Genomic DNA, 25,250 nt, shown 5'->3' on the forward strand with positions numbered 1-25,250 from the left:
CCTGCCCGAGCACCCTGGAGAATGACTCCAAAGCCTAAGAACCCTGCCCGAGCACCCTGGAGAATGACCCCCGGATGCAGAAACCCATTATGAGAAACCATAAGGCAACCCAGGCTCTCAACTGGAGACATCACAGTTTTAAATAGTTTTTAAACAAAACAAGACAAAATAAAACCAACCAACCAAAGTAGGAAGGAAACCTCAAGTGTGACCTGAGACAATCATGTGGTGGTGGGTTCTAGATGGTGCACTCTGCCTTTCCCAGAGGGCATTTGCTGACCCTGTCTTATCAGGAAGACAGTAATGTATGAGAGTTCTTTCTCATGAAGGGAAGAGAGCAATTTAGGCAAAAGAGGTTTCTAGCCAAGAGAAAGCCGCCCTGGGCAGCATGAGGAAGATTAGCGTCCTTCCAGTGTTAGTGGATGGAGACACAAGTTGGAAGCGACTGAGCCATGCTCTCTCAGACGCTGACTTCTCATCTCAGAGAGTGGCTGGAGGCTCAGACAGATGCTGGCACACACAGGCTCATGAACTGTGCATTCTGCAACTCTTAGGCCCACTCTCACTATCACCACTTCGAATGTTATCACCTCCACTCTGGAGTACTCAAGTCTGTACAACAGTACACAGTACTTAGGGCTCGGGTGTGCTAACTCACAGCTGAACTTCCTATATGATAGCCTGTGTACTTTGAGTAACTCTTTTTTTTTTTTTTCTGGAGACAGGGTTTCTCTGTGTATCCCTGGCTGTCCTAGAACTCACTCTGTAAACCAGGCTGGCCTTGAACTCAGAAGTCCGCTGGCCTCTGAGCTTTGAGTAACTCATGCTAACTTCATGAAAGCCCATTCTCAGGACTCATAAAAACTCCTGTACCTGCTTGGCGGCCCTAGGAGCTTGGCTGCCCTGGTCCTGGCCACTGGAGCAGTAGTGGTCATCAGCAATGGTAATCTGCTCATTCTCTTCAGCCTCCAGCTGGCTCTGGTTGAAGCGCAGGGAACCTTTCAGAATGTCTTTGATCTGTTTTCAAAGGAGACAAAGATCATGAAAAGATAAGTATGTTTGTAGCTAAATGCTAGATAATATCGCATCTATTAGAAGCAGACTTGCCATTGACCTGCTTTCCTACAGCAAGTCCCTTCAATTGTAGCTCCAGTGACCTTCAGTGGCGGATGTTCTAGAAAGAATAGGTCCTAGGTTTAAGCTATATGCCAGTGTGATGAAGTCTCTTGCCATCTCCAGCAAGACAACGTGCAGTGAACTAGGAAGGGAATCAAGCTTCTACACACACTGCCATGCCTCTGCTGTCCTGCTCATCAGATCAACCATACTGCATCATAGTACTTCTACACAGGACCCACCACCCTCTCCTTACACCATCAGGGAGGACTGCATTCCTTTGTATCATTAGAAGAGGAGAAAGTAGTACTATAAGTGGTTTTGAGAGAGAACATTCACAAAGCTTATTATATTATATTGTTCTAGACATTCTGTTCTTAACTGCTGCTGTTAATCCTTCACTGTGTCCAGTTGCTAAGGTCCTTAGTTTACGTCGGTAGGAAAAAATAGTCTATGCAGGGCACAGTAGAATTTGTGATTTTAAGCATCCATGAAAAGGTCTTGGATGAAATTGGGACTTCTGTAGTATAAATGGTAACATCTTACTCTAGGAAATGAACCATTGGTAAAAATCCAACTGTTTCAAAGTTACAGACTTAGAAATGGCTGATTAAAATTTGACCATGTTAGTGTTAATATCATGCTCTCCCAAGTTCAGAAACAGGTGCCCGCACCACTGTGCTGATGTATTACTCAGTAGGAAGCACCATGTGCCCTGACACACAGCCAGGAGGCAGTTCCATGCTAGCTGGCCTGTTCAGATCAGTACAAGTTCCTTTTTATTGATAATACATCTTGCTTAGACCTGCCAGGGTTAGGTAAATTGAGTTGTTGAGGGCCTACTGAAAGAAGTGACCATGACCTGGGCTTCCACCAACATCTACATCTTTGTAGAGAGACAACCAAGCCTATTGTTGAGCTAAGGTGCAGTGTCTGGAAAGAGGAAGTAGGGTAGGTGATGGGGGAATGGAACACCTGCCTAGGAGGAGCTGGAGCTTTGGAAGGCACTCCCTCTGGGGGGATATCGGTGAGGAAGGACAATGGCTTGAATGTGTCCTCCATACTGTGGAACAATCTTCCCCAGAGCTGGCAGTGACACACACAGTAGTGTCAGAGTAGTGCACATACCTGTTTTAATCCTGCCAAGGACACCAGAATTTGATCTTCTTTTTCCAAATTCTCTTGTAACACCACATCTTGAATGTTTACTGAAAGCAGAAAATGCCATTTTATAATAAATGCTCTGTGTAAACACCACAATTGTTAGCCCACAACTTTAGAGAACTCCACAGGTGCTTGGCAGACTGCAGGCAGCAGCGGGGAAGCATCATGGGCTCTTACTCTTGTATTTCCTGAATGTGCTGAATAACAGGTGGTGTTCAACTCCTATGACACAATGGGGACCACTCACTGACCTATGGTGTGGCCAGGAGTCTGGAATCTTGTCCCATTTCTAGGACGAGCTTTCTTCAGTGAAGCCTAGGCTGTTTCCTATCAAAGACACGGTCCTTCTACATATATAAAATGAATACATAGACTCATCTCTGGGGACTTGTAACATTAAATCATGCTGCCAATTCAATGGAATATGAGGACAAGCTCATGGCACCAAGACCTTGGATATCAATGGCTGTGGAGTCAGCTTGCTTTAACCCAGTGTCTTTAAAGGAGAATGCCCTCTGTTCTCTAGGAACCTCAGGACCATAGTCTTTCCAAGGCTATGGTTCAGAAGATGAGCCAAACCAGAATTGACCATCAGTGACACTCAGTCACCTGCTGATATACTGCAATGGGATGTACAGGAGTACTGCGGGGTAGGAAGGCACAGTTAAAACACATTCTACATAGAATGCTGACAGGTGTGCCACTTGTGAGGCTCACTCTAAATAGTTTCATAATTCATAAGCCTTTTAAGCTCTATGATTCCTATGGCCTAGGAAAATATCCAATGTACAATTCCTTAAACATTACATTCTTCCTTTGGGACCTGCCTGAGGGACATGTGGTCCATGTGTGCCTGCCTTCTGGAATCCACTTTTTAGGTAGAGACCCAACATACACCACTATTCCTATCTATCCCTCCCTACCACTCCTGTTGCCCCCACCACTCCTAGAGTCCACCCTGCCCCTCTCCATGCCTACTTCACCCATCCCCGTGTCCACACATGGCCCCGTCTCTAGACACACCCTAGAACCATGCCATAATTCCACTCATCCTTGTAACCTGTAGACTGTTCTTCTCTAGGAAGAGGAACTAGAGCCATAGCAGTAATTCCATATGCCCTTATGACACATGACATGTGCTTGCCCTCTGAAGCTTTATAACATCTCCTTTTTCAGGTAGGAAGGCCTAATTCACATTGCTAATCCCACCCATCTCTGCACAGCACCCTCTTATTCCCATCTCCAGGTAGGGGATCTAGACTCCCTTCACTAACTGAGCCCACGCCACATAGATTCCACCCTATCCTGCTGCCAACACTGAGCTCTTCTCTGCCTAGAAAATAGATTCACACCACCAACTCTGCCCATTCTCGAGACATGAGGACCGCCCTTCCCCAGTGAACTGACTGGATGTGTGCCTGAAACCACATGATCTGACAGAAGAACACACGTCCTATGTGTCTCCTACCACCCCTTGCCTTTCCTCTTCAGGTAGGGATCCTGGCCTTGCATTGCCACTCCACTAAGCACCCTGTGCCTGAGGGACAGTTCTGAGTACTCTCCAGACTCCTCAAGACTGGCTGTGAAAATCTTCTGGATTTATAGAAGGTCTCTGCCTGGGCTTAGAAGTTCTGACACAAACAGGATCACAGGAGGGACAGGGTCTAGTCAGAGACAGCAAGGGCAGCTAGAAATAAAGATAACCAGATGGCAAGCGGGCAAGCACAAGAACATAAGCAACAGAAACCAAGGCTACTTGGCATCATCAGAATACAGTTCTCCCACTACAGCAAGTCATGGGTACCCCATCACACCAAAAAACCAAGATTAGGATTTAAAAACACATCTCATGATGATGATAGAGGACTTTAAGAAGGACATAAGTAACTCCCTTAAAGAAATACAGGAGAACACAGGTAAACAGGTAGAAGCCCTTAAAGAGGAAACAAAAAAATTCCTTCAAAAATTATACGAAAACACAACCAAACAGGTGAAGGAATTGAACAAAACCATCCAGGATCTAAAAATAGAAATAGAAATAAAAAAGAAATCACAAAGGGAGACAACCCTGGAGATAGAAACTGTAGAGATCACTAGTCATAGATGAAAGCATCACCAACAGAATACAAGAAATAGAAGAGAGAATCTCAGGGGCAGAAGATACCACAGAAAAGACTGACACAACAGTCAATGAAAATTGACTAAACCAAAACATCCAGGAAATCCAGGATGCAATGAGAAGACCAAACCTAAGGATAATAGGTATAGAAGAGAATGAAGACTACCAAGATAATGGGCCAGTAAGTGTCTTCAACAAAATTATAGAAGAAAACTTCCCTAACCTAAAGAAAGAGATGCCCACGAACATACAAGAAGCCTACAGAACTCCAAATAGACTGGACCAGAAAAGAAATTCCTTCCATCACATAATAATCAAAACACCAAATATACAAAACAAAGAATAATAAAAGCAGTAAGGGAAAAATGTCAAGTAACATATGAAGGCAGACCTATCAGAATCACACCAGATTTCTCACCAGAGATTATGAAAGCTAGAAGATCCTGGGCAGATGTCATACAGACCCTAAGAGAACACAAATGCCAGTCCAGGCCACTATACCCAGCAAATAGATGGAGAAACCAAGATATTCCATGACAAAACAAAATTTACACAATATCTTTCCACAAATCCAGCCCTACATAGGATAATAGATGGAAAACTCTAACACAAGGAGAGAAACTACACCCTAGAAAAAGCATGAGAGTAATCTTTCAACAAAAACAAAAGAAGATAGCCACACAAATATAATTCCATGTCTAACAACAAAAATAACAGGAAGCAAACAATCACTTTTCCTTAATATCTCTTAACATTAATGGACTCAATTCTCCAATAAGAAGACATAGACTAACAGACTGGATGCATAAATAGGACCTAGCATTTTGCTGCATACAGGAAATACACCTTGGTGACAAAGACAGACACTACCTCAGAGTAAAAGGTTGGAAAACAATTTTCCAAGCAAATGGTCCCAAGAAGCAATCTGTAGTAGCCATTCTAATAGTGAATAAAATTGAGTTTCAACTAAAAGTTATCAAAAAAGATAAGAAAGACACTTGATACCCATCAAAGGAAAAATCTACCAAGATGAACTCTCAATTCTGAACATCTAAGTTCCAAATTAAAGGGCACCCACATTCATAAAAGAAACTTTACTAAAGTGCATAGCACATTGCACCTCACACAATAGTAGTGGGAGACTTTAACACCCCAATGCTAGTAATGGACAGATTAGGGAAACAGAAAGTAAACAGAGACACACAGTGAAACTAACAGAAGTTATGAACCAAATGGATTTAACAGATATCTATAGAACATTTTATCCTAAAACAAAAAATATACCTCTGTCTCAGAACCTCATGGTACCTATTCCAAAACTAATCATATAATTGGTCACAAAAAAGGCCTGAACAAATACAAGAAGATTGAAATAACCCCATGCATCCTATCAGATCACCATGGACTAAGGCTGGTCTTCAATAACAACAAAAACAACAGAAAGCCCAAATATACATGGAAGCTGAACAGCTTTTTACTCAATGATAACTTGGTCAGGAAAGAAATAAAAAAATTAAAGACTTTCTGGAATTTAATGAAAATGAAGGCACAGCATACCCAAACTTATGGGACCCAATGAAAGCAGTGCTAAGAGGAAAACTCATAGCTCTGAGTGCCTCCAAAAAGAAACTGGAGAGAGCTTACACTAGCAGCTTAACAGCACACCTGAAAGCTCTAGAACAAAAAGAAGCAAATATACCCAAGAGGAGAAATAATCAACCAAACCAGGAGCTGGTTCTTTGAGAAAGTCAACAAGATAGATAAACCCTTAGCCAGACTAACCAGAGGGCACAGAGACAGTGTCCAAATTAACAAAATTAGAAATGAAAAGGGAGACATAACAACAGAAACTGAGGAAATAAGCAAAAATTATCAGATCCTACTACAAAAGCCTATATTCAACAAAACTGGAAAACCTGGAAAAAATGGAAAATTTTCTAGACAGATACCAGGTAGCAAAGTTAAACCAGGATAAGATAAATCATCCAAACAGTCCTATAACCTCAAAAGAAATAGAAGCAGTTTATTAAAAGTCTCCCAACGAAAAAAACCCCAGGACCAGATGGGTTAACTGCAGAATTCTACCAGACCTTCAAAGAAGACCTAACACCAATAGTTTTCAAACTATTCAACAGAATAGAAACTGAAGGAACACTATTCAGTTCATTCTATGAAGCCATAATTACACTGATACCTAAACCACACAAAGACCTAACAAAGAAAGAGAACGTCAGATCAATTTCCCTTATGAATATCCATGCAAAAATACTCAACAAAATTCTTTGAAGCCGAATCCAAGAACACATCAAAACAATTATCCATCATGATCAAGTAGGCTTCATCCCAGGGATGCAGGGATGGTTCAATATATGGAAATCCATCAATGTAATCCACTATATAAACAAACTCAAAGACAAAAAACACATGATCATCTAATTAGATGCTGAGAAAGCATTTGACAAAATTCATCACTCCTTCATGGTAAAAGTCTTGGAGAGATCAGGAATTCAAGGCCCATACCTAAACTTAGTGAAAGCAATATACAGCAAATCAGTAGCTAACATCAAACTAAATGGAAACTTGAAGCAATCCCACTAAAATCAGGGACTAGACAAGGCTGCCCTCTTTCTCCCAACCTATTCAATATTGTACTCGAAGTCCTAGCCAGAGCAATTAGACAACAAAAGGAGGTCAAAGGGATACAAATAGGAAAGAAAGAAGTCAAGAATCACTATTTGCAGATGATATGATAGTATACTTAAGTGACCCCAGAAACTCCACCAGAGAGCTAAACCTGATAAACAACTTCAGCAAAGTAGCTGGATACAGAATTAACTGAAACAAATCAGTAGCCTTCCTACACACAAAGGATAAATAGGCTGAGAAAGAAATAAGGGAAACAAAACCCTTTACAATAGTTACAAATAATGTAAAATACCTTGGTGTGACTCTATCCAAGCAAGTGAAAGACCTGTGTGACAAGAACTTCAAATGCCTGAAGAAAGAAATCAAAGAAGACCTCAAAAGATGGAAAGATCTCCCATGCTTGTGGATTGGCAGGATTAATATAGTAAAAATGTCCATCTTGCTGAAAGCAATCTACAGATTCAATGCAATGCCCATGAAAATTCCAACTCAATTCTTCATAGAGTTATAAAGAGCAATTTGCAAATTCATTTGGAATAACAAAAAACCCAGGATAGTGAAAACTGTTCTCAACAATAAAAGAACTTTTGGTGGAATCACCACCCGAGACCTTAAGCTGTACTACAAAGCAATTGTGATAAAAACTGCATGGTATTGGTACAGTGACAGGCAGGTAGATCAATGGAATAGAACTGAATACACAGAAATGAATCCACACACCTATGGCGACTTGATCTTTGACAAAGGAGCTAAAACCATCCAGTGGAAAAAAAGACAGCATTTTCAACAGATGGTGCTGGTTGATCTATTCCATTCTTATGTCCTTGTACAAAGCTCAAGTCCAAGTGGATCAAAGACCTTCACATAAAACCAGATACACTGAAACTAATTAGAAGAGAAAGTGGGGAAGAGCCTGGAGCACATGGGCACGGGGAAAAATTACTGAACAGAACACAAATGGCTTATGCTTTAAGATCAACAATCAACAAATGGAACCTCATAAAATTGCAAAGCTTCTGTAAGGCACAGGACACTGTCAATAGGACAAAACAGCCACCAACAGATTGGGAAAAGACCTTTACCAATCCCACATCTGATAGAGGGCTAATATCCAATATATACAAAGAACTCAAGAAGTTAGACTCCAGAGAACCAAATAATCCTATTAAAAATGGGATACAGAGCTAAACAAAGAATTCCAAACTGATGAATACTGAATGGCTAAGAAACATTTAAAGAAATGTTCACCACCCTTAGTCATCAGGGAAATGCAAATCAAAACAACCCTGAGATTCTACCTCACACCAGTCAGAATGGCTAGGATAAAAAACTCAGGTGACAGCAGATGCTGGTGAGGCTGTGGAGAAAGAGGAACACTCCTTCATTGCTGGTGGGATTGCAAGCTGGTACAACCACTTTGGAAATCAGTCTGGCAGTTCCCCAGAAAACTGGACATAGTACTACCAGAGGACCCAGCTATACCACTCCTGGGCATATAACCAGAAGATGCTCCAACATGTTCAAAGGACACATGCTCCACTATGTTCAAAGCAGCCTTATTTATAATAGACAGAAGCTGGAAAGAACCCAGATGTCCCTCAACAGAGGAATTGATACAGCAAATGTGGTACATCTACACAACGGAGTACTACTCAGCTATTAAAAACAATGACTTCATGAAGTTCTTAGGCAAATGGATGGAACTTGAAAATATCATTTTGAACATTTGAACATTTGAAAATATCATCCTGAGTGAAGTAACCTGTTACATTCCCTCTTCACTTCAGTCATCCATCGGACTTCTGGCAGCCTCTGCTTGGGGGCTAACACCTGGGAGCTAAGACAGATGCTCTCTGTTGACTATCGGTTTGTCTTTGAAGAAGCCACCTGCATATGCCCACCACCTGAGTACGCCCATAGCCTGAGCACGCCCATAGCCTGAGCACGCCCACCCACTGCCTGAATACACCAGCTGCCTGAAGATCTTCTGAACCTGGGGACTTTGGCACCTGAACTTTTCTTTGTAGTGTAATCTAGAGACTTGTTTTCAGTTTCTCCTGTGACTATAAAAACCCTGGTTTATTCTCAGTAAAGTGGAGCCTTGATTGGGATGCAACTTGGCTTCATGTTTTCTCTTTGCATTTCAAACCCTTTATTTCAGGTCCTTTATTCCCTCCTGGCTGAGTAGAACCCCGTTCTTGAAACTGCGGGCAGTTTCAGTAATCCAATCACAAAAAAACACTCACGGTATGCACTCACTGATAAGTGGATAGTAGTCCCAAAGCTCAGAATACCCAAGATACAATTCACAGACCACATGAAGTTCAAGAAGAAGGAAGACCCAAGTATGGATGCTTGGGACAAAATATGGAGATAAATTTGGAGCAAAGGCCATCCAGAGACTGCCCCACCTGGGGATCCATCCCATATATAGACACCAAACCCAGACACTATTGTGAACGCCACAATAGTGAAGTGCTTGCTGGCAGGAGCCTGATATAGCTGTCTCCTGAGAGGCTCTGCCAGAGCCTAACAAATACAGAGGTGGATGCTCATAGCCAACCATTGGACTGAACACGAGGTCCCCAATGGAGGAGTTAGAGAAAGGACTGAAAGAGCTGAAGGGGTTTACAACCCATAGAAGAACAACAATAACAACAACCAGACATCCCCCTCCCACAGAGCTTCCAGGGTCTAAACCACCAACCAAAGAGTACACATGAATGGACTCATGGCTCCAGCTGCATATGTAGCAGAGGATGGCTTTGTTGGACATCAATGTGAGGAGAGGTTCTTGGTCCTGTAAAGGTTCAATGCCCCAGTGTAGGTGAATGCCAGGGCGAGGAGATGGGTGGGGGAGCACCCTCATAGGAGCTGGGAGAGAGAGGATAGGATAGGTGGTTTCTGAAGGGGAAACTGGAAAGAGGGTAACATTTGAAATGCAAATAAATAAAATAACCAATAAAATAAAAAATAGAATTAAAAAAAGAAACATAACTCAGCTGAAGCTAAGATGAGAATACCTCTAATACTCCATTCAAACATCAATACTGCTTCTCCAAAGAGTGAACCTTAAGCCCCATATAGCTAGTCAACCAGACAAATTTGGGTAACAGGAAACAGAGCTTCAAACACATACTCAACAAAATAAAAATAAGATTTCCATACCACAAAATGGTACAGATGACCTAACTCCAGATGCCTAGCTCCTATCATAAATACACAAACATTGAAAAAACAAAACTAATCTCCACCAAGAATTAGCACTCCCATAGTAATATCTCCTGAGACAAGTAATTAGCACAAGACAATGGCTTTGGAATAGCAAATATAAGAATGAAAGAAGAACTCAAAGTGAATGGGAATAAATGCTAGAATGAAGACCACAAAAATAGAATCACGTGAATGAAATAATGAAATAAATTCAGCAAGTGAAAATATAGTAAAGAAATATGTTCTTTGAAAAAAAGCCCAAATGAAATAAAGCTTGAAAAATTCAGGAATCAAAAAGTTAAACAAATAAATACAACTCAGGAGTCTCATCAATAGGTTGGCTCCAGTGGAACAGAACTATCAGGTCCCAAAGGGAGAGGAATTAGCTCTCTCAGTTAAAGGCAGTGTCACAACAAAGCAAAGCAAATAAAACCAACAGCAGCAAAGTAGAGTGCATGCCTAAGGTCTAGAGTCTTATAAACAAAAAGTCAAGCCCATGAGTAACAATTATAGCAGAAGAAGAAACCCTCACTAACAAGATCAAATGAAAGCTTCCCTAATAGTAAAGATGTGTCTATCAGGATCCAAGAAGCAGACGGAAAAACAAATACACAGGCCAGAAATTCCCTGTGTCACGTAATAGCCAAAACCATTAATGTATAAAACAAAAAAAGGATATTGAGCAACTCACATACAAGGGCAAGTCTGTCAGTATCACAGTAAATTTTTCATTATAGACATTGAAAACCAGAAGAGGACAGACTGAAGCTTTATAAATTATGAAATACCACAGATGCTGGCACAGAATATTATGCCTAGTAAAACTATCAGTCAGCCATAATAGAAGAAGAAAGGACATTTTATATGATAAAAAGATATAAGGCATTTATGATCACCAGTCTATCTCGACACAGGCATTGGAATAGATGTCTATGTCTGAAGAGAAGGTTAAACACATACAAGGAACAAATGATTCTGCCACACTAAATTCCGAGAGGTCTAGTTGGGGCTGGAGAGATGACCTCCTCTAGAAAGCACTGGCTGCTCTTGCAGGACCTGGATTCAGTTCTTAGCATGTGCGCAGTTGTTCACAACCATCTGTAACTCCAGTTCCAGCGGGTTGGACACCCTCTTCTGCTCTCTGTGAGCACCATACACACATGTAGTATAGAGACTTATGTACAAGTAAAACACTCAAACATGTAAACAAAAAATAAACTATTACAAAAGAGGTCTTACTGAAAGCCACAAAAGCAAAAAATTAATACACATTAAAAATAACTTAATGAATATAAATCTCCAATAAACAGATATAGACTAACTGTTTGGACTAGAAAATAGGATTCACTTTTTTTTTTTTTTTTGCTGTCTGCAAGAAACAGACCTCATGACCTACACCTACACTACCTTAAAGAGTAAAAGGATGAACAAAAAGTACTCCAAGCAAATGGAACCAAAACCAAGCAGGTACATTCTAGTAGTATCTGACAAAATTGACTTTAAAATTAGTCAAGGCTTCTGACATGTATCCATTCATGATAAAAGTCCTGGAGAGCTGGGACACAGGCTATATCTCAGCATAACAAAGGGTATAAGCAGGAAGCCCATAGCCAACATCACCTGAAATGGAGAAAACTCCACTAAAATCTGGAACAAGACAAGGCTGTCCATTCTCTCCACTCTTGTTCAAGTCAAGGGGATGAAGGGGATACAGCCTGGAAAGTGATCAAAGCATCTTCAGTTGCAAATGAAGATACTTTATACTGAAAGGCTTTATACTGAAAGGACTCCAGCTGAAATGTTTAGCACAGTAGCAGGATACAAATTAACACATGGAAACAGTAGCCTTCCTGTATTCAAACAACATATGCACAGAGGAAAGTAAATGAAAAAGTAGCATAAGTAAGGGTTTTAACAAAACAAAACAAATCTCTGAGTAACTCTAACCAAGGACATGAAAGACTGGGACAGTGGAAAGTCTGCATGCTGAGGAAAGCAACTGAAGCATACTGGAAGAGGCAAAGGCCTCCCTGCTGGTGGACTGGTAGGATACTGTGAAAACGACCACCCTACCAGGCCAATCTGCAGATTAAAGGCAAACTCCACCAAAATTCTAATGCAGTTCTTCACAGAAATTGAACAAATACTCTTAAATTTGACAAGGACATATAAAAGATCCAAGCTAGCCAAAACAATTCTGGCCACTGCCGCCACCCAGATTGCAAGCTGTGCCACAACATTATCACCATAAACAACATGGCACTGATACAAAACAGACACAGTGATGAACGAGACAGAACTGAGGAGTAAAACGTGTAATCCAATACTCCTACAGCCACTGGATTTTTGATTAAAAGGCCAGCAACACACTTTGGAGAAAAGACAGCATCTTCAGTAAATGGTACTGGTCAAACTGGGTAGATACATGAAACAGAATGAAACTTGGCCCTTGTCTTCCACCCTAGGTGAAACTTGATTCCAATGGACCAAGGGCTTTAACATAAGACCTGATGCCCAAATCTGAAAGAGAAGTAGAGAATATGCTTGAACTCATTGGCACAGGAAAGGACTTTCCGAATAGGACCCAACGGTGCAGGCTTTAAAATCAACAATTAATAAATTGGACCTCAGAAAACTAAAAAGTTTCTGTATAGAAACTGACACCATTACTTGAAGAGGCAGCCCACAGTGTGGTGAAAAAATACTTTTTTTTTTTTTTTAACCAGTTATACATGTGGCAGAAGGTTAGAATCCAGAATACAAGTAGCTAAAAATACTAAGTATCAAGAAAACAAACAACCTAATTTCATGGAGCTAAACAAGAGAGTCTCAAAGGCTGAAATATGAATGTCTGAGAAACAATTTTTAAAAATGTCTAATCTCCTTATCCATCAAGGACATATAAGTTAAAATCATTTGAGATTTTTCTTATCCCAGTCAGAATAAAAAGACAAGACCAGAATGTAATGCTGGTATGGAAAAGGAGAAAGAGCGACATAGCCACTTGTGGTTGGAGCGCAAACTGGAGCAGCCACTATGAAAATCAGCATAGAGGTTCTTTAGCAAGCTACAAATGGATAGAACAAAGGACTGAGCTTTACCACTCTTCAGTATATACCCAGAAGTCTTTGTATCCTACCCTAGAGATTCCTACTTAATCCATGTTCACTGCAGCTTTATTCACAATGGTCAGAAAATGGCAAACATCAGCTGACAAATAGATATTGAAAGTGTGGTATGTTTACATATTGAATATTATTCAGCTATTATACCAACTCCATGTCTGATAAAGAACACCCTCAATAGGACAAAATGGCAGTCCACAAGATGGGAAAGGTCTTTACCAACTCCACATCTGTCAGAGAGCTGACATCCAAAATATATAAAGAACTCAAGAAACCAAATAACCCAATTTAAAAAATGTATTATGGCACTAAACAGAATTCTCAACAGAGGAATCTCAAATGGCTGAGAAATACTTAAAGAAATCATCAATGTCCTTAGCCTTCAGGGAAATGTAAATCAAAATGACTTTGAGATTCCATTTTACATCTGTCATAATGGCTAAGATAAAAAACACAGTGATGGTTTATACTGTTAAGGACACAGAGCAAGGAAAGCACTCCTCTATTGCTGGCGGAGAATAAATCTACACAGCCCCTTTGGAAATCAATATGATGGTTCCTTAGAAATTGGGAATCGATCTACCTCAAGAGCCAGCTGTACCACTCCTGGGAATATACCCAAAAGATACTCTCCATCATACCACAAGGAAAACCGCTCAACTATGTTCATAGTAGCTTTCTTCATAACAGCCGGACCCTGGAAACAACCTAGATGTCTCTCAACTGAAGAATGGAGAAAGAAAATGTGGCACATTTACACAATGGAGTATTACTCAGCTGTTAAAAACAATGACATCATGAAGTTTGCAGGCACATGGATGGAACCAGAAAATATCATCCTAAGTGAGGTAACCCAGACCTAGAAAGACATACATGGTATGTTAGCTGTCAAGTAAAGGATAACCATGCTATAAAATTCATAGACCCAGAGAGGCAAAGAAACAAGGACAGCTCAAGGGGGCAGGGGGGTGGAATGCATGGATCTTCCAGGTTAGGGGAACTAGAACAGATTTCATGGGCAGACTGGGGGCAGGTGGGTATAAGAACAAGAAAGACCATATGGGGAACAGATAGTGAGAGAGAGTACTGGGAGAGACTACTGGAATTAGGGGGGCATTTCAGGGGAGATCAAGAAGCTCCCTGGAATCTAAGAGGGTGGCCCTAGTGAAGGCTTCTAGTAATGGTAGATGCAGAGTCTGAACCAGGTATCTTCTATAACCAGGTAAGGCTTCCAGTGGTGGAACCCAGCCACAAAACACTCAACCTACAACCTGTCCTGCCTGCAATATCTGCTGGGGTAATGGAGGCACAGAATTTGTATGTCCAATCAATGACTGGTCCAAATTGAGGCCCACACTGTGAGAGGGAGCCCATGCCTGACATTTTTTGGATAGTCAGGAACCAAAGGGTGGATAAGCACAGAGATCTAGATAGAACCAAACATAGGTGGCAGAAACAGAAACTCCCAAAACCTTCTTCCACTCACCCACCCACCCACCCACCCAACCAACCAAAGAAAAAACAAAAAAAGAAAAACATCAACCAATCCAAACAACAACAAAATATACACACATACTTACAGACAAAAAACAATCAATCAATGAAATGACTGCTCATGATGTTCTACTATACTCATAGATCGATCAGTGCCTGGTCCAGGCATCATCAAAAGGATTGCTTCTAGCAGATGATAGGAGCAGATGCAGAGACCCACAGCCAAACGTTAGGCAGAGAGAGAGCCCAGTCTGGAGGTATCTATCTGGTCCTTCCTCTACAAGGTGGGGAAACCTTGAAAAAGTCGGGGAGGAGGAATTGTAGGAGCCAGAGGGGTTGAGTATACCAGGAGAGCAAGGCCTGTGGACTCAACTCAGCCAGGCTCATGGGGGCTCACAGAAGTAAAGCAGCATGCCTGAGTCTCTGTTAGGTCTTCTGCATATATGTTATGGTTGGTCTGTGTGAGACTCCTGACAGTGGGAGTGGGGTGTCTGACTCGTTTGGCTACTCTTGGGGGCCTTTTCCTCTTACTGGGTTGACTTACCCAGCCTTGATGTGAGTGTTTATGTCTGGTCTTATTGTACATTTTTTCTGCAATTTTTGACTGATGTCCTTGGAAGCCTGCTCTTTTCTAGGTTTAGATTAGGGGTTGCGCATCCTGGATGAAGGGGAGGTTGTTGTGAACTGGGAGGAGTTGAGGGAAAGTTGTGGTTGGAATGTATTGTATGAGAGAAATATAAATAAAAAGAAAAAATACAATACAATAAAACTGAAATCTGCAACTAAATGGATTAAGCTGGAAACAATCATGTTGTGTGAGGTCACCCAGACACAGAAAGACACGTGCAGCATGCTTTCTCATTTGTTGATGTTGGTTGTGAATCCTCAGATATTTCTGTTTCAGGTAGAATACCAATAAGGTTGTGAAATTACCAAGTGGCTATCAGGAGGGACTTTTAAAGAAGGGAAGATAAAACACACAGATATAAAGCATTAAAAGAGAATATTGGAACAGGAAGCATTAAGTTGAGGTGGGGGAACCAGAGGGCAGGGAGGGAATATAGATAAGGAAAATTACACTACAGACCTTCTGAAACTGCCATGTAGAAACCCACTTCCTACCACGGAACCTTCCTAATATATATGTGTGTGTGTGTGTGTGTGTACATACACACACACACACACACATATATATATATATATACACATATACATACATATATAAAAAGAGTTAAAAATGAGGTTATCCTATGACAGGAAGACACCAGAGGCTTACAAATACAAATCATTAATCATACACAACTGTGAACCCTGCAAGCTGCAGTGACTCACCTGGAAGGACATGCCCACTGTTATAATAATGGCACAGACATCATAGGAATGATCAGCCACTTTCTGATTGGACTTAAGAATTGCTCTAGGAGATGAAGCCATTACTAGGAGATGAGACCGTGACTGGTCTATGAATCTACAGCTAGACAGGTCGTAGACCCTAGGGGAGAACCTACTACTATGATTAGTTATTCATTAAACAAACATAACACTAAACTGACTCCTGATATTTTATCCTTTACCCATAGATATGTGTTATCAGATTAATCCTCATCTGAGAAGCTTCTATTTACAGTAGATGACTAGTACTGAGCCCACAATTGGTCAAGGTGCAGAGAATAAGAGACCACAGAGCGATTAGCTCTAAAGGGAACATATGTATTGAATGTGCTTCATGGTGACACATGCCTTTAATCTTAACACTGAGTTGGAGGCCAGCCTGGTCTACAAAGTGATTTCAGGACAGCCAGAGCTACACAGAGAAACCTCTAAACTCAACAACAACAAAAAGACACAGAGTTGGGTGTGAAGGGAGAGGGGATGAGCCTGAGGAGAGTAGTGGGAGAGAAAGTGAATACAATCAACACATTTCTATGCAATTCTCAAATAACTCGAACAAATATTAAACCAAAACAAAATAAAACGCTGCATTCTTATTCATTCAACAAGGTTGTCCCAAACACTATTTGCATTAGATTCCATGCTGGGCCACTAAAGCCACCAGAATAGATCCCTCTTCTTTGCTCAGTGTCAAAGGCACGAGCAGCACAGCAGTAATCCTGTGCTGACAGCTGTCTACAAACCTGTACACATTTCAGTTAGGGTTTCTACTGCCAGTGACACACCCTAAGACCAAAACCAACCTGGGGAAGAAAGGGTTTATTTCCATTACATTACCATATCACAGTTCATCATCAAGGAAGTCAGGACAGGAACTCAACCAGGGCAGAAACCTGGAGGAGGAAGCTTATGCAGAGGGCATGGAGGAGTGCTGCTTACTGGCTTGCTTTTTTTTTTTAATAGAACCCAGGACCACTAGCCCAGGGGTGGCACCCCCCAATCAACCTCTAATTAAGAAAATGCCCTACAGCCTAATCTTTCTTCCCATTAGTTATTTATTCACTCAGCTCTAGAGCTTCTAAATTTGGCCATGGGTCTGTTTTGGTCAGCTGCTGGGTGGAGCCTCTCAGAGTACGCTCCTGTCTCAGAGTCCAGGCCTACAGCCTGATCTTATGCTGGCACTTTCCCAACTGAGGTTCCTTCCTGTAATGGCTATTCCTGGTTGTCAACTTGACTATATCTGGAATGAACTACAATCCAAAATGGGAAGGCTCATCTGTGATCCAGATCTTGAGGCTGGAAGACACAAGTTTCTGACTTGGATCTTGACATGGAGATCTTGAGGCATAGAAAAGCTTAGGCCCAGACAAAGTAGTACACACCAAGAGACTAAGGCAAGGAGATCTCTGAGTTCAAGGTGAGCCTGGGACAAAACAAGTCCCAGATCCCCGTGGTGGTGCACACCTTCTGCTGGAGACCTTTATAAGGACATTGGAAGAAAGAAGATTCGCTCTTCTTTGCAGCATGCATTTATTTGCTAACACTCCAGTTAGAATCTATCTCTACAGAAGAGCAACTTCTAGATTCTTGGACTTGTCGTTCACAGCTGACCGTTCGTTGTTGAGGAGTTGGACTACAGACTGTAAGTCACCATAATAAATTCCCTCAATATAGAAAGACATTCCATACATTCTGTGACTCTAGAGAACCCTGTCTAACATACTTCCTTTCAGATAACACACAATCTTTTCTCTCTTTCAGCCAACTCATACAAACAGTGCCCCTCCAGTCATTTCCTAGTAGTAGTTACAGACTTGGTATAACTTATGCACGCATATACTTTGACATTATCACATGTATATGTGCATGCCTACCTAATATGATATAATATCTGAGCTTTTCCAGCCCAGGGCTCTTTCTAGCCTTGAAAAAATGCTCCATGTATTATGTTATGGGCAAAGAAAAAATTATTTCCCAAGTAAAAACCAAACACAGAAAAACACTCTTAGAGCTTGCATCTCAACACACTGTTATTCTAAACAGGTCTAAAAAGTATTTTCAAAAAACGAGCAAGACAAAGATGGCATAGACTCTAACCTAACATTTACTAGGATTTCAGTAAGAATAGATCTCTAAGTCTTGCTGGCAAGTGCTTTTCCACAGTGCAAGAAATGACAGCAGCTCTCACTGAGAAAATTTACTGTAGCCCTTTGCTAATACAAAGTCTTGCTCCAAAACAAGAAGGCAAGTTGGAATAATAGATATATTTTAGAGAACAAATGATTTTCCTAGGAGTCTAAAACTTTGTTATCTCTTAGTTAAACAAACTTATCACCAGGATCCACTCAGCAAGACATTAACTACTACCTGGGGGAAGTAGAGGAGAACTACTTTGATAGCCTGGGGGGGATCGCAAACAATACTGTTGCTTTCAGGACTGGGTGTTTTGTTTTGTTTTAAGGCTGAGATTTGAGGAGCTGGGTGGTTTGATAAGACACTGGACTGCAAAGATCATATTTCTCAGCTCCTGCTGGGTCATCAGAGCCAGTTGAGGACAACTCCTAGGCCTAAGAGGAAGCTTTGGCTATGGATATAGGATCATCAGAGGAAACATGGGGGAAGCTGGCCCCTGGAGGCCATGCCCACAGTGCAGGCCCTAGCAAAGAAGATCTGCAGAAGCCACAGCAGGAGTGCTGCTCTTTCTGGACCTCGGCCTTTTACAGTCTGCTGTAAAGGTAAAGGCTATGGTCACCTTACCTGGCTTCTACCCCGAAAGTCATGGAGGGGCCAGTGGTCAACTGTAACAAAGACCAAAGGCTTTAGATTCCTACTCAACATGCCTCTGGGTGTTTCTCTAGTTGGGACAGAGCTTTCTTTGGATGCAAGTACTTTCAGAGGCTGGTGATAGATAGATGAGCCCTTTTCCAGGACTCCCCAGGAAGGGTGAAGAAACAGAGCAGGGGAGTTAATACTGGGCATTTCCTGAAAGGAGACCAACAGTTGACCTGTAGTTAGCTGCATTCAACTGACAAGTTTAAACCTTGGGATTCCCATCCAATTCCTAACCATACCATGCTCGATCTTGCTTAGCTTCTGAGATCATGCACATTAGGTGTGGCATGGCCACAGATAAATTTAAACCCTTAAACTGCCTTTAGTGGTAATGGAGCTTTACAGCAAGTACTTTCTGAACACCTGATCTCTGCACACCTGAGCTGAGGGACATACGTTCACTCTTGTCGACAGGGTCCACATGGGATCTCACAAACCCACACTAGCTACACTGCCACAGATCTTGTGAATCATAAAGTTCAAACCTACTTCTCTTGGCTGCTGCTTTGCTGTGAGCCTTCCAGGAGCCCATCACCAACAAAGAGGCAAGGATGGCTCACAGGAGCAGGGGCAGGTAGAGAAGGGGACAAGGGCAACAGAAAATGTGGCATTTTTCATGACAGGTCTGAGTGAGAATGATGTTTTGCATCCCAAAGGTCACTTCCCCTAGAACTATTCCTTGGTAAGAACCCAGGATTAAAGGTCCCCAATCCTAATCACAGCATGACTATCAGGTCTGAGGATGCAGCTGCAGTCACTAGGGGTCTCCCTTCTCATCAGGACATTCTGGGTGACACTGTGTACACTGTCCTTGCAGCTGCAACTGGGCATGTGGCATCACTGTGGCCAGTGAAGTGTTGGAGAAGTCGGTAGGTGGAGCTCATGGGGAAGCTCCTCAAGGGGAACTGGCTCCATTCTTGCCTTCTAGGTCATTGCTCTTCCTTGCTGTCTGCCTAAAACACTATCAAGAGCTCCCCCAGCCATCTTGCGAGCATGTGAGTGAAGAGCACCTCACAGGGCTGCCAGGCCTAGACAAAGCCTATCACTGGCCTGCTTTTACTTGGGGGGAAATGAGCTGATTTGATCTCTTCACCTCTACTCACAGCTTAATTATGTTGGATTAATTTCTGGGGGATGTGGTTAGAAAGTACTTCAAACATAGAGATGGAACACGGGGCTAGAAACTGCAGTCCTAAGTGAAGACATTGGTATTGCAGGTGTAATATTCTTTAAAAAATATTGTGTGTGTGTGTGTGTGTGTGTGTGTGTGTGTGTGTATGCAGTTACCTGCAAAAACCAACAGAGGGTGTTAGATTTCCTAGATCTACAGTAAAAGGTGGTGTGCACCCTGTGATATGAATGCTAGTTCTCTGCAAAAGCAGGAGTGTCTTTAACTGCTGAGCCACCGCTCCAGCTGCAGGCATCTTTACTGCTCTCGCATGCATGCTGTTAGCTACTGCACTCTCAGCAAGAGCAGAGAAGGACAGTTCCTTTACATCACTGGAGAGGATCCCTCCATTGCAAGCGTGATACAATTCCTTTACATCACTGGAGAGGATCCTCCATTGCAAGCGTGACATAAAGGCAGCCTGTGACTGGAAAAGAGGTCTACCTCCCAAACAGTCTAGTGGAGGCATGTCAGTCTGGAGCTGCCATTCGGCAGAGTAGGCAGCTAGTGTATATGGGGAAGAGTAGCCCCACAGCCCAGCCCCTTATGATCACACAGGTCAGGCTGCCATTCATGTGCATATGTGTGAAATTCAGCAATTTTTAAAATACCTTGAGCTCAGCCATGGAGGTTAATATTGTCAATAGCTTGTCAGGATGGTGAGCAGAGGAGTAACTATAGCAACAGAATAATGAACAAGTAGAAAACAGTCTGAAATTGACAGGGAAGGTTTAGATCTAATAAAACTATTTTCAATTCTAAATCTTTGCATTTTACATGGAGTTAATAAAATTAAGACTCTGACAAAACAAATCCTCCTTCAGTACTGAGCTCCAGACCAGGAGATGAGCCAGCTTGCCAGCCACTGAATAAACATTACTATATAATTTTTCTTCAAAAAGCTTTTTCTTTATTTGTTCTGCCACCAGTTATAAAACAGCCTTGATTAGCACTTGACATTTTAAGTCATTTATTGCACACATGATGAAAAGAAGAATAACGAATTCTCTTGAGATGAACAGAACATCAAGACAGTAATGAACAAGACAAAGAATCCTGGGAAATAACTGGTCTAGGAACGCTGTCAGATGGCACACACCTTGGCTCCTGCAGCCCGCACAGAGCCCAGGCTCAGCAGGCTTCATGTTAGGAAGTGCTCGGGTACCAAGTCGTCATTAAGTTATTCTTGTTCTCAAACTAAGGTTAGGGCAAACATACTGAATTCTGAAAATCTTTTGGTATCATTTGATAAATCAGTGTGTGTTAGGTGTAGGAGAGGATGACCTAGTTGGTCATAGATGGGAGGAGAGGCCCTTGGTCCTGTGAAGGTTCTATGCCTCAGTGAAGGAGAAAGCCAGGGCCAGGAAGCGGGAGAGAGTGGGTTGGTGAGCAGGGGGAGGAAACAGGGTTTTTTCTTTTTGGAGGTAAAGGGAAAGGAGGTATCATTTGAAATGTAAATAAAGAAAATATCTAATAAAAAAAAGACTAAAGTCAGAGAAAAGGCTGTTCTGAAATTCTGAGGCTTTAGTAAAGCTGTTTTACAAGCTTCCATGTATTGCAGACAACTGAGAAAGGTGGCCAAGAAACTGAAAATTCACATACCGTGATACTTTATAATTAAATTATATTTAAGCAACACAAATTAATCTAGCACATATTATTTCTATATAAACTATCTTATAAGTGCTTTATATTCTTTTGGGCATATGTGTGCTATGCAAATGTGTATGTGCGTACCTGTGCCACGGAGAACATGAAGGTCAGAAAAGAGTGTTCCACCATCAGTCCTTGCCTTTCTCACTTGGGTGAGACAGTCTAACCAGCTTATGGCTGGGCAAGCAGCCCGGAGCTTCTGGTGATTTTCCTGCCTCTGCCTCCCATCTCTCCATGGAAGCACATTTGTGACTGTGAGGCTTGTGTTAATGTGTAGCATTTTTTTAAGATCACAGTTCTGGGGATCCACATGCAGGTTCTTAGGCTTGTGGGGGCCAGTGCTTTACCCACTGAGCCACCTTCTCATTCCCACTGCTTCTTTTTGATACCTTTCTGAGAATGATCACATTAAGAGAATATAAGAGGCATATATACCTGGTCCCATATGGTTTTAAAACGATCATCAAGTACCAAGTATGTAAAGGCTTTGGAAGAAGAGGAACCAGACACAACTGGATAACACACAATATTGTCTGTGGCAGACAATAGCCAACTCTGCTGACCTGTAGATCCACCAGGATTGCTCCTGCCTCTTCCCCATCTCACCAGTAGAGGCTTGAGAAGAAAGAATGACTTAGAACAGAGCAAGCCCTGGCCAGTTGCTTTAGGAGGCAACTTAGACTGGCATCTTCCATATCTTAAGACAATATTTATTACTCATTTGAAGTCAATGTGGGTCAGGCTAATCCAAATGACAGCCACATTGGTCACTTGTTATAGACTCATTAACTCACAGGCTTAAGAGACTGCTTGATGGGGTCTGAAGGTGGAAAATTCGTCACCAGGGCAGATTCCCAGGATGGGTTACTCCTGGAGGAACTGCTGGTGGGAGGAGGCCTTGTTGGACACCCTCTGGTTTCCTATCAGAGATGAACATGCTTGTGTGTGTGCACGTGTGCATGTGTGTGTGCGTGTGTACATGTGTCTGTGTGTCCTGACATTCTGCCATGTTCTTCTAGAGCAGCATAGTGCATATGGGCTGAGAAAGGTAACACTACCACACAGAGGCTTCTGCAGGAGCACATACTTACTGCAGGAGCTAAAGTGCCCCAGCAGAGCCACTTAAACAGATCTCTTCATGTGGCACACTCATATCTCATGTAATCCAGGCATTTCTACTTTATAAGTTCTCGCAGTTATGATGGATAGCTAATAAACTAGAGAATACATTATCAGTGCTTGCACACTGGTGACCTAAGCAATATATCTGGCTGGTTTCAAGAGCTCAGCCTTTTTGATTGCTGGAGATAAGACAATTCCAACAGCAGCATGGCAACTAGGAGGTAAAGCATCCATTTTTTCCCTTTGGTTTGAATTCCTACTCTGCTTCTCTGTGATGGATCTTAGGACAGTTTACTCCCAGTCCTTGTTTCTGCATCAGTACAATGTAGGTAGCAACAGTTCCTCTACCACAGGGGTTTTTGTGAGAAGTGAAGGACAGGATACACTCAGAAAGAGCTGACTGTGGGTCTAGCACACAGCAGTGCCACTGTCACTGGCCTGATCAATGTTCTTTCAAGGGACAGTGTAGTTCACCTACCAAGATGCATGTCCATGACCTTTGCACAGTACTTGCACATGGCGTCCAGGTCATTCAGCTGTCCTTGCAGGAAGGAGATCTGGGCCTCTAGCTCTTCTTCCTAAAACCAAAGAGATAAAGATTTAAAAAAAAAGTTAAATACTACATGTGATCTTAAGGTTTTTCCTCCTCTTATTTTTAATATTAATAATATTATTATTATAGTTGTTGTTTTATTTTTGAGATAGGGTCTTAGTTTGTAGCCTTGGCTAGCCAGGAACTCTCTATGTACACCAGACTGGCTTTGAACTCACAGAGATCCACCTGCTTCTAAATCCTACATGCTAGGATTAAAGAGGATCTGCACCATCATGCACAGCCTCCATATATAGACAAAAAAAAAAAAAGCCCACCACCACCACCATCAAAAAGAAAGAGGTGAACGACCCACCTCCACCATGCTAGGAGACCATGAGACTCAGGCAACGTGCAGGGATGTGGCGGACAGATGGGAGAGAGAGAGAGAGAGAAGTGGAACAGTCTGAGCATTGTGAAGAGAGGTGGAGCGGGAAAGAGAGGGTGGAGAGGAACAGCCTGCCCTGCCACCTGAGGTCATGGTGAAGCCCTGGCCTATGCTGCAGCTGAGAGCCAGGTCTGGGTCCATGGCCATGCAGCAATAGGGGTCTGTGTTGATGTCTGTGGCTCGTATTGCCTCTAAAGACCACAGAAGAGCTAGCCCTGGTGGCAGGGGCACAGGTGAGCTAGTTCTGAGGGCATGAACCAGGAATGACTTTGCCCCATGTCAGCTGCAGCATGGGGTGTCTTAGCCAAAGCAGTGCTAGAGAGCTCCTGCTGAAGGTTCGAGTTTTGGAGAGCTGGCTGGCTGACCAATTCAGTCACCATTCGGGCCAAGATACAGGGCTTTGACTTGGCCCACCTAACATCTACCCCATCTGTGAACTGCTGCTGGTGTGTGTGAAAGTATAGGATCTGCCAGTCCTGCAGATTCAAAGCTACAGGATCTTCAAGACACAGGGCAACAACAGGGTATTTGAGAGGAGTCCCAGTAAGGATCCAGTATTGATGGGTTAGAAAAAGCCAGAGGCTTTGAACCAGGCCAATAAGTCTCATTGCAATGAACATTTGCAAGTAAAGATGTGTTGACAAAAGGTACACTGTGGGACACACTACAGCTTCCACAAGGACATGTTGCTAGGTTCTACTTTGTTTTATTTTTTTAATTTTTATTTTTTACTTTCTTTTGTGGGGACCTCCTCACATATACAAGAACAGAGGGAGGAAATGAAGGGACAGGGAGATGCATGGGATTGGGTTGCATGATGTGAAACTCACAAAGAATCAATAAAAAGGTAAAGCAAGCAAGCAAGCAAACAAACAAACAGAAGCTCAAGTTTTCCTAATTGAATTCTAGCTTTGGCTATCTGTAACATACTGTGTTGCATAAAACATACATAAAACACACACCATAAAATATATTTTCATCATGTGTTCTCTTCCTCAGCCTCTCTTGGCTTTTCTCCACCTCCCTACCCACAAGTTTTATGCTCTCTGTCTCCTCTTTTTTTAAAAAAAAATAAACCAAACAAAACAAAAATCAAAAGAAAAAATGAAAAACCAGTAAGTCATAAATGCCAAACTAAAATGAAACAGAAAGCCTGCCCGCAGCAGAATATGGAGGTGGTTTTGTGTTGGCAAGCTGTCTTTAAAACACTGAGCAAGAAAAATTAA

General features: G+C 42.1%; 1 protein-coding gene across 7 annotated transcripts in view; it reads right to left on the minus strand.

The window, feature by feature from the left end:
• Tbc1d5 (TBC1 domain family member 5) overlaps positions 1-25,250 on the minus strand; it is a 518,011-nt gene that overhangs the window by 14,332 nt on the left and 478,429 nt on the right. For all 7 annotated transcript variants that reach the window (XM_031348347.1, XM_031348346.1, XM_031348344.1 and 4 more), the window contains 3 exons: positions 23,523-23,622; positions 2,245-2,324; positions 874-1,017 (listed from right to left, as the gene is read on the minus strand). In XM_031348347.1, coding sequence (XP_031204207.1) covers positions 874-1,017; positions 2,245-2,324; positions 23,523-23,622 — 324 coding nt within the window. The remainder of the gene's footprint in view (positions 1-873; positions 1,018-2,244; positions 2,325-23,522; positions 23,623-25,250) is intronic.

This window comes from Mastomys coucha, unplaced genomic scaffold (genome assembly GCF_008632895.1).
Source record: "Mastomys coucha isolate ucsf_1 unplaced genomic scaffold, UCSF_Mcou_1 pScaffold3, whole genome shotgun sequence".
NCBI classification, from domain to species: domain Eukaryota; kingdom Metazoa; phylum Chordata; class Mammalia; order Rodentia; family Muridae; genus Mastomys; species Mastomys coucha.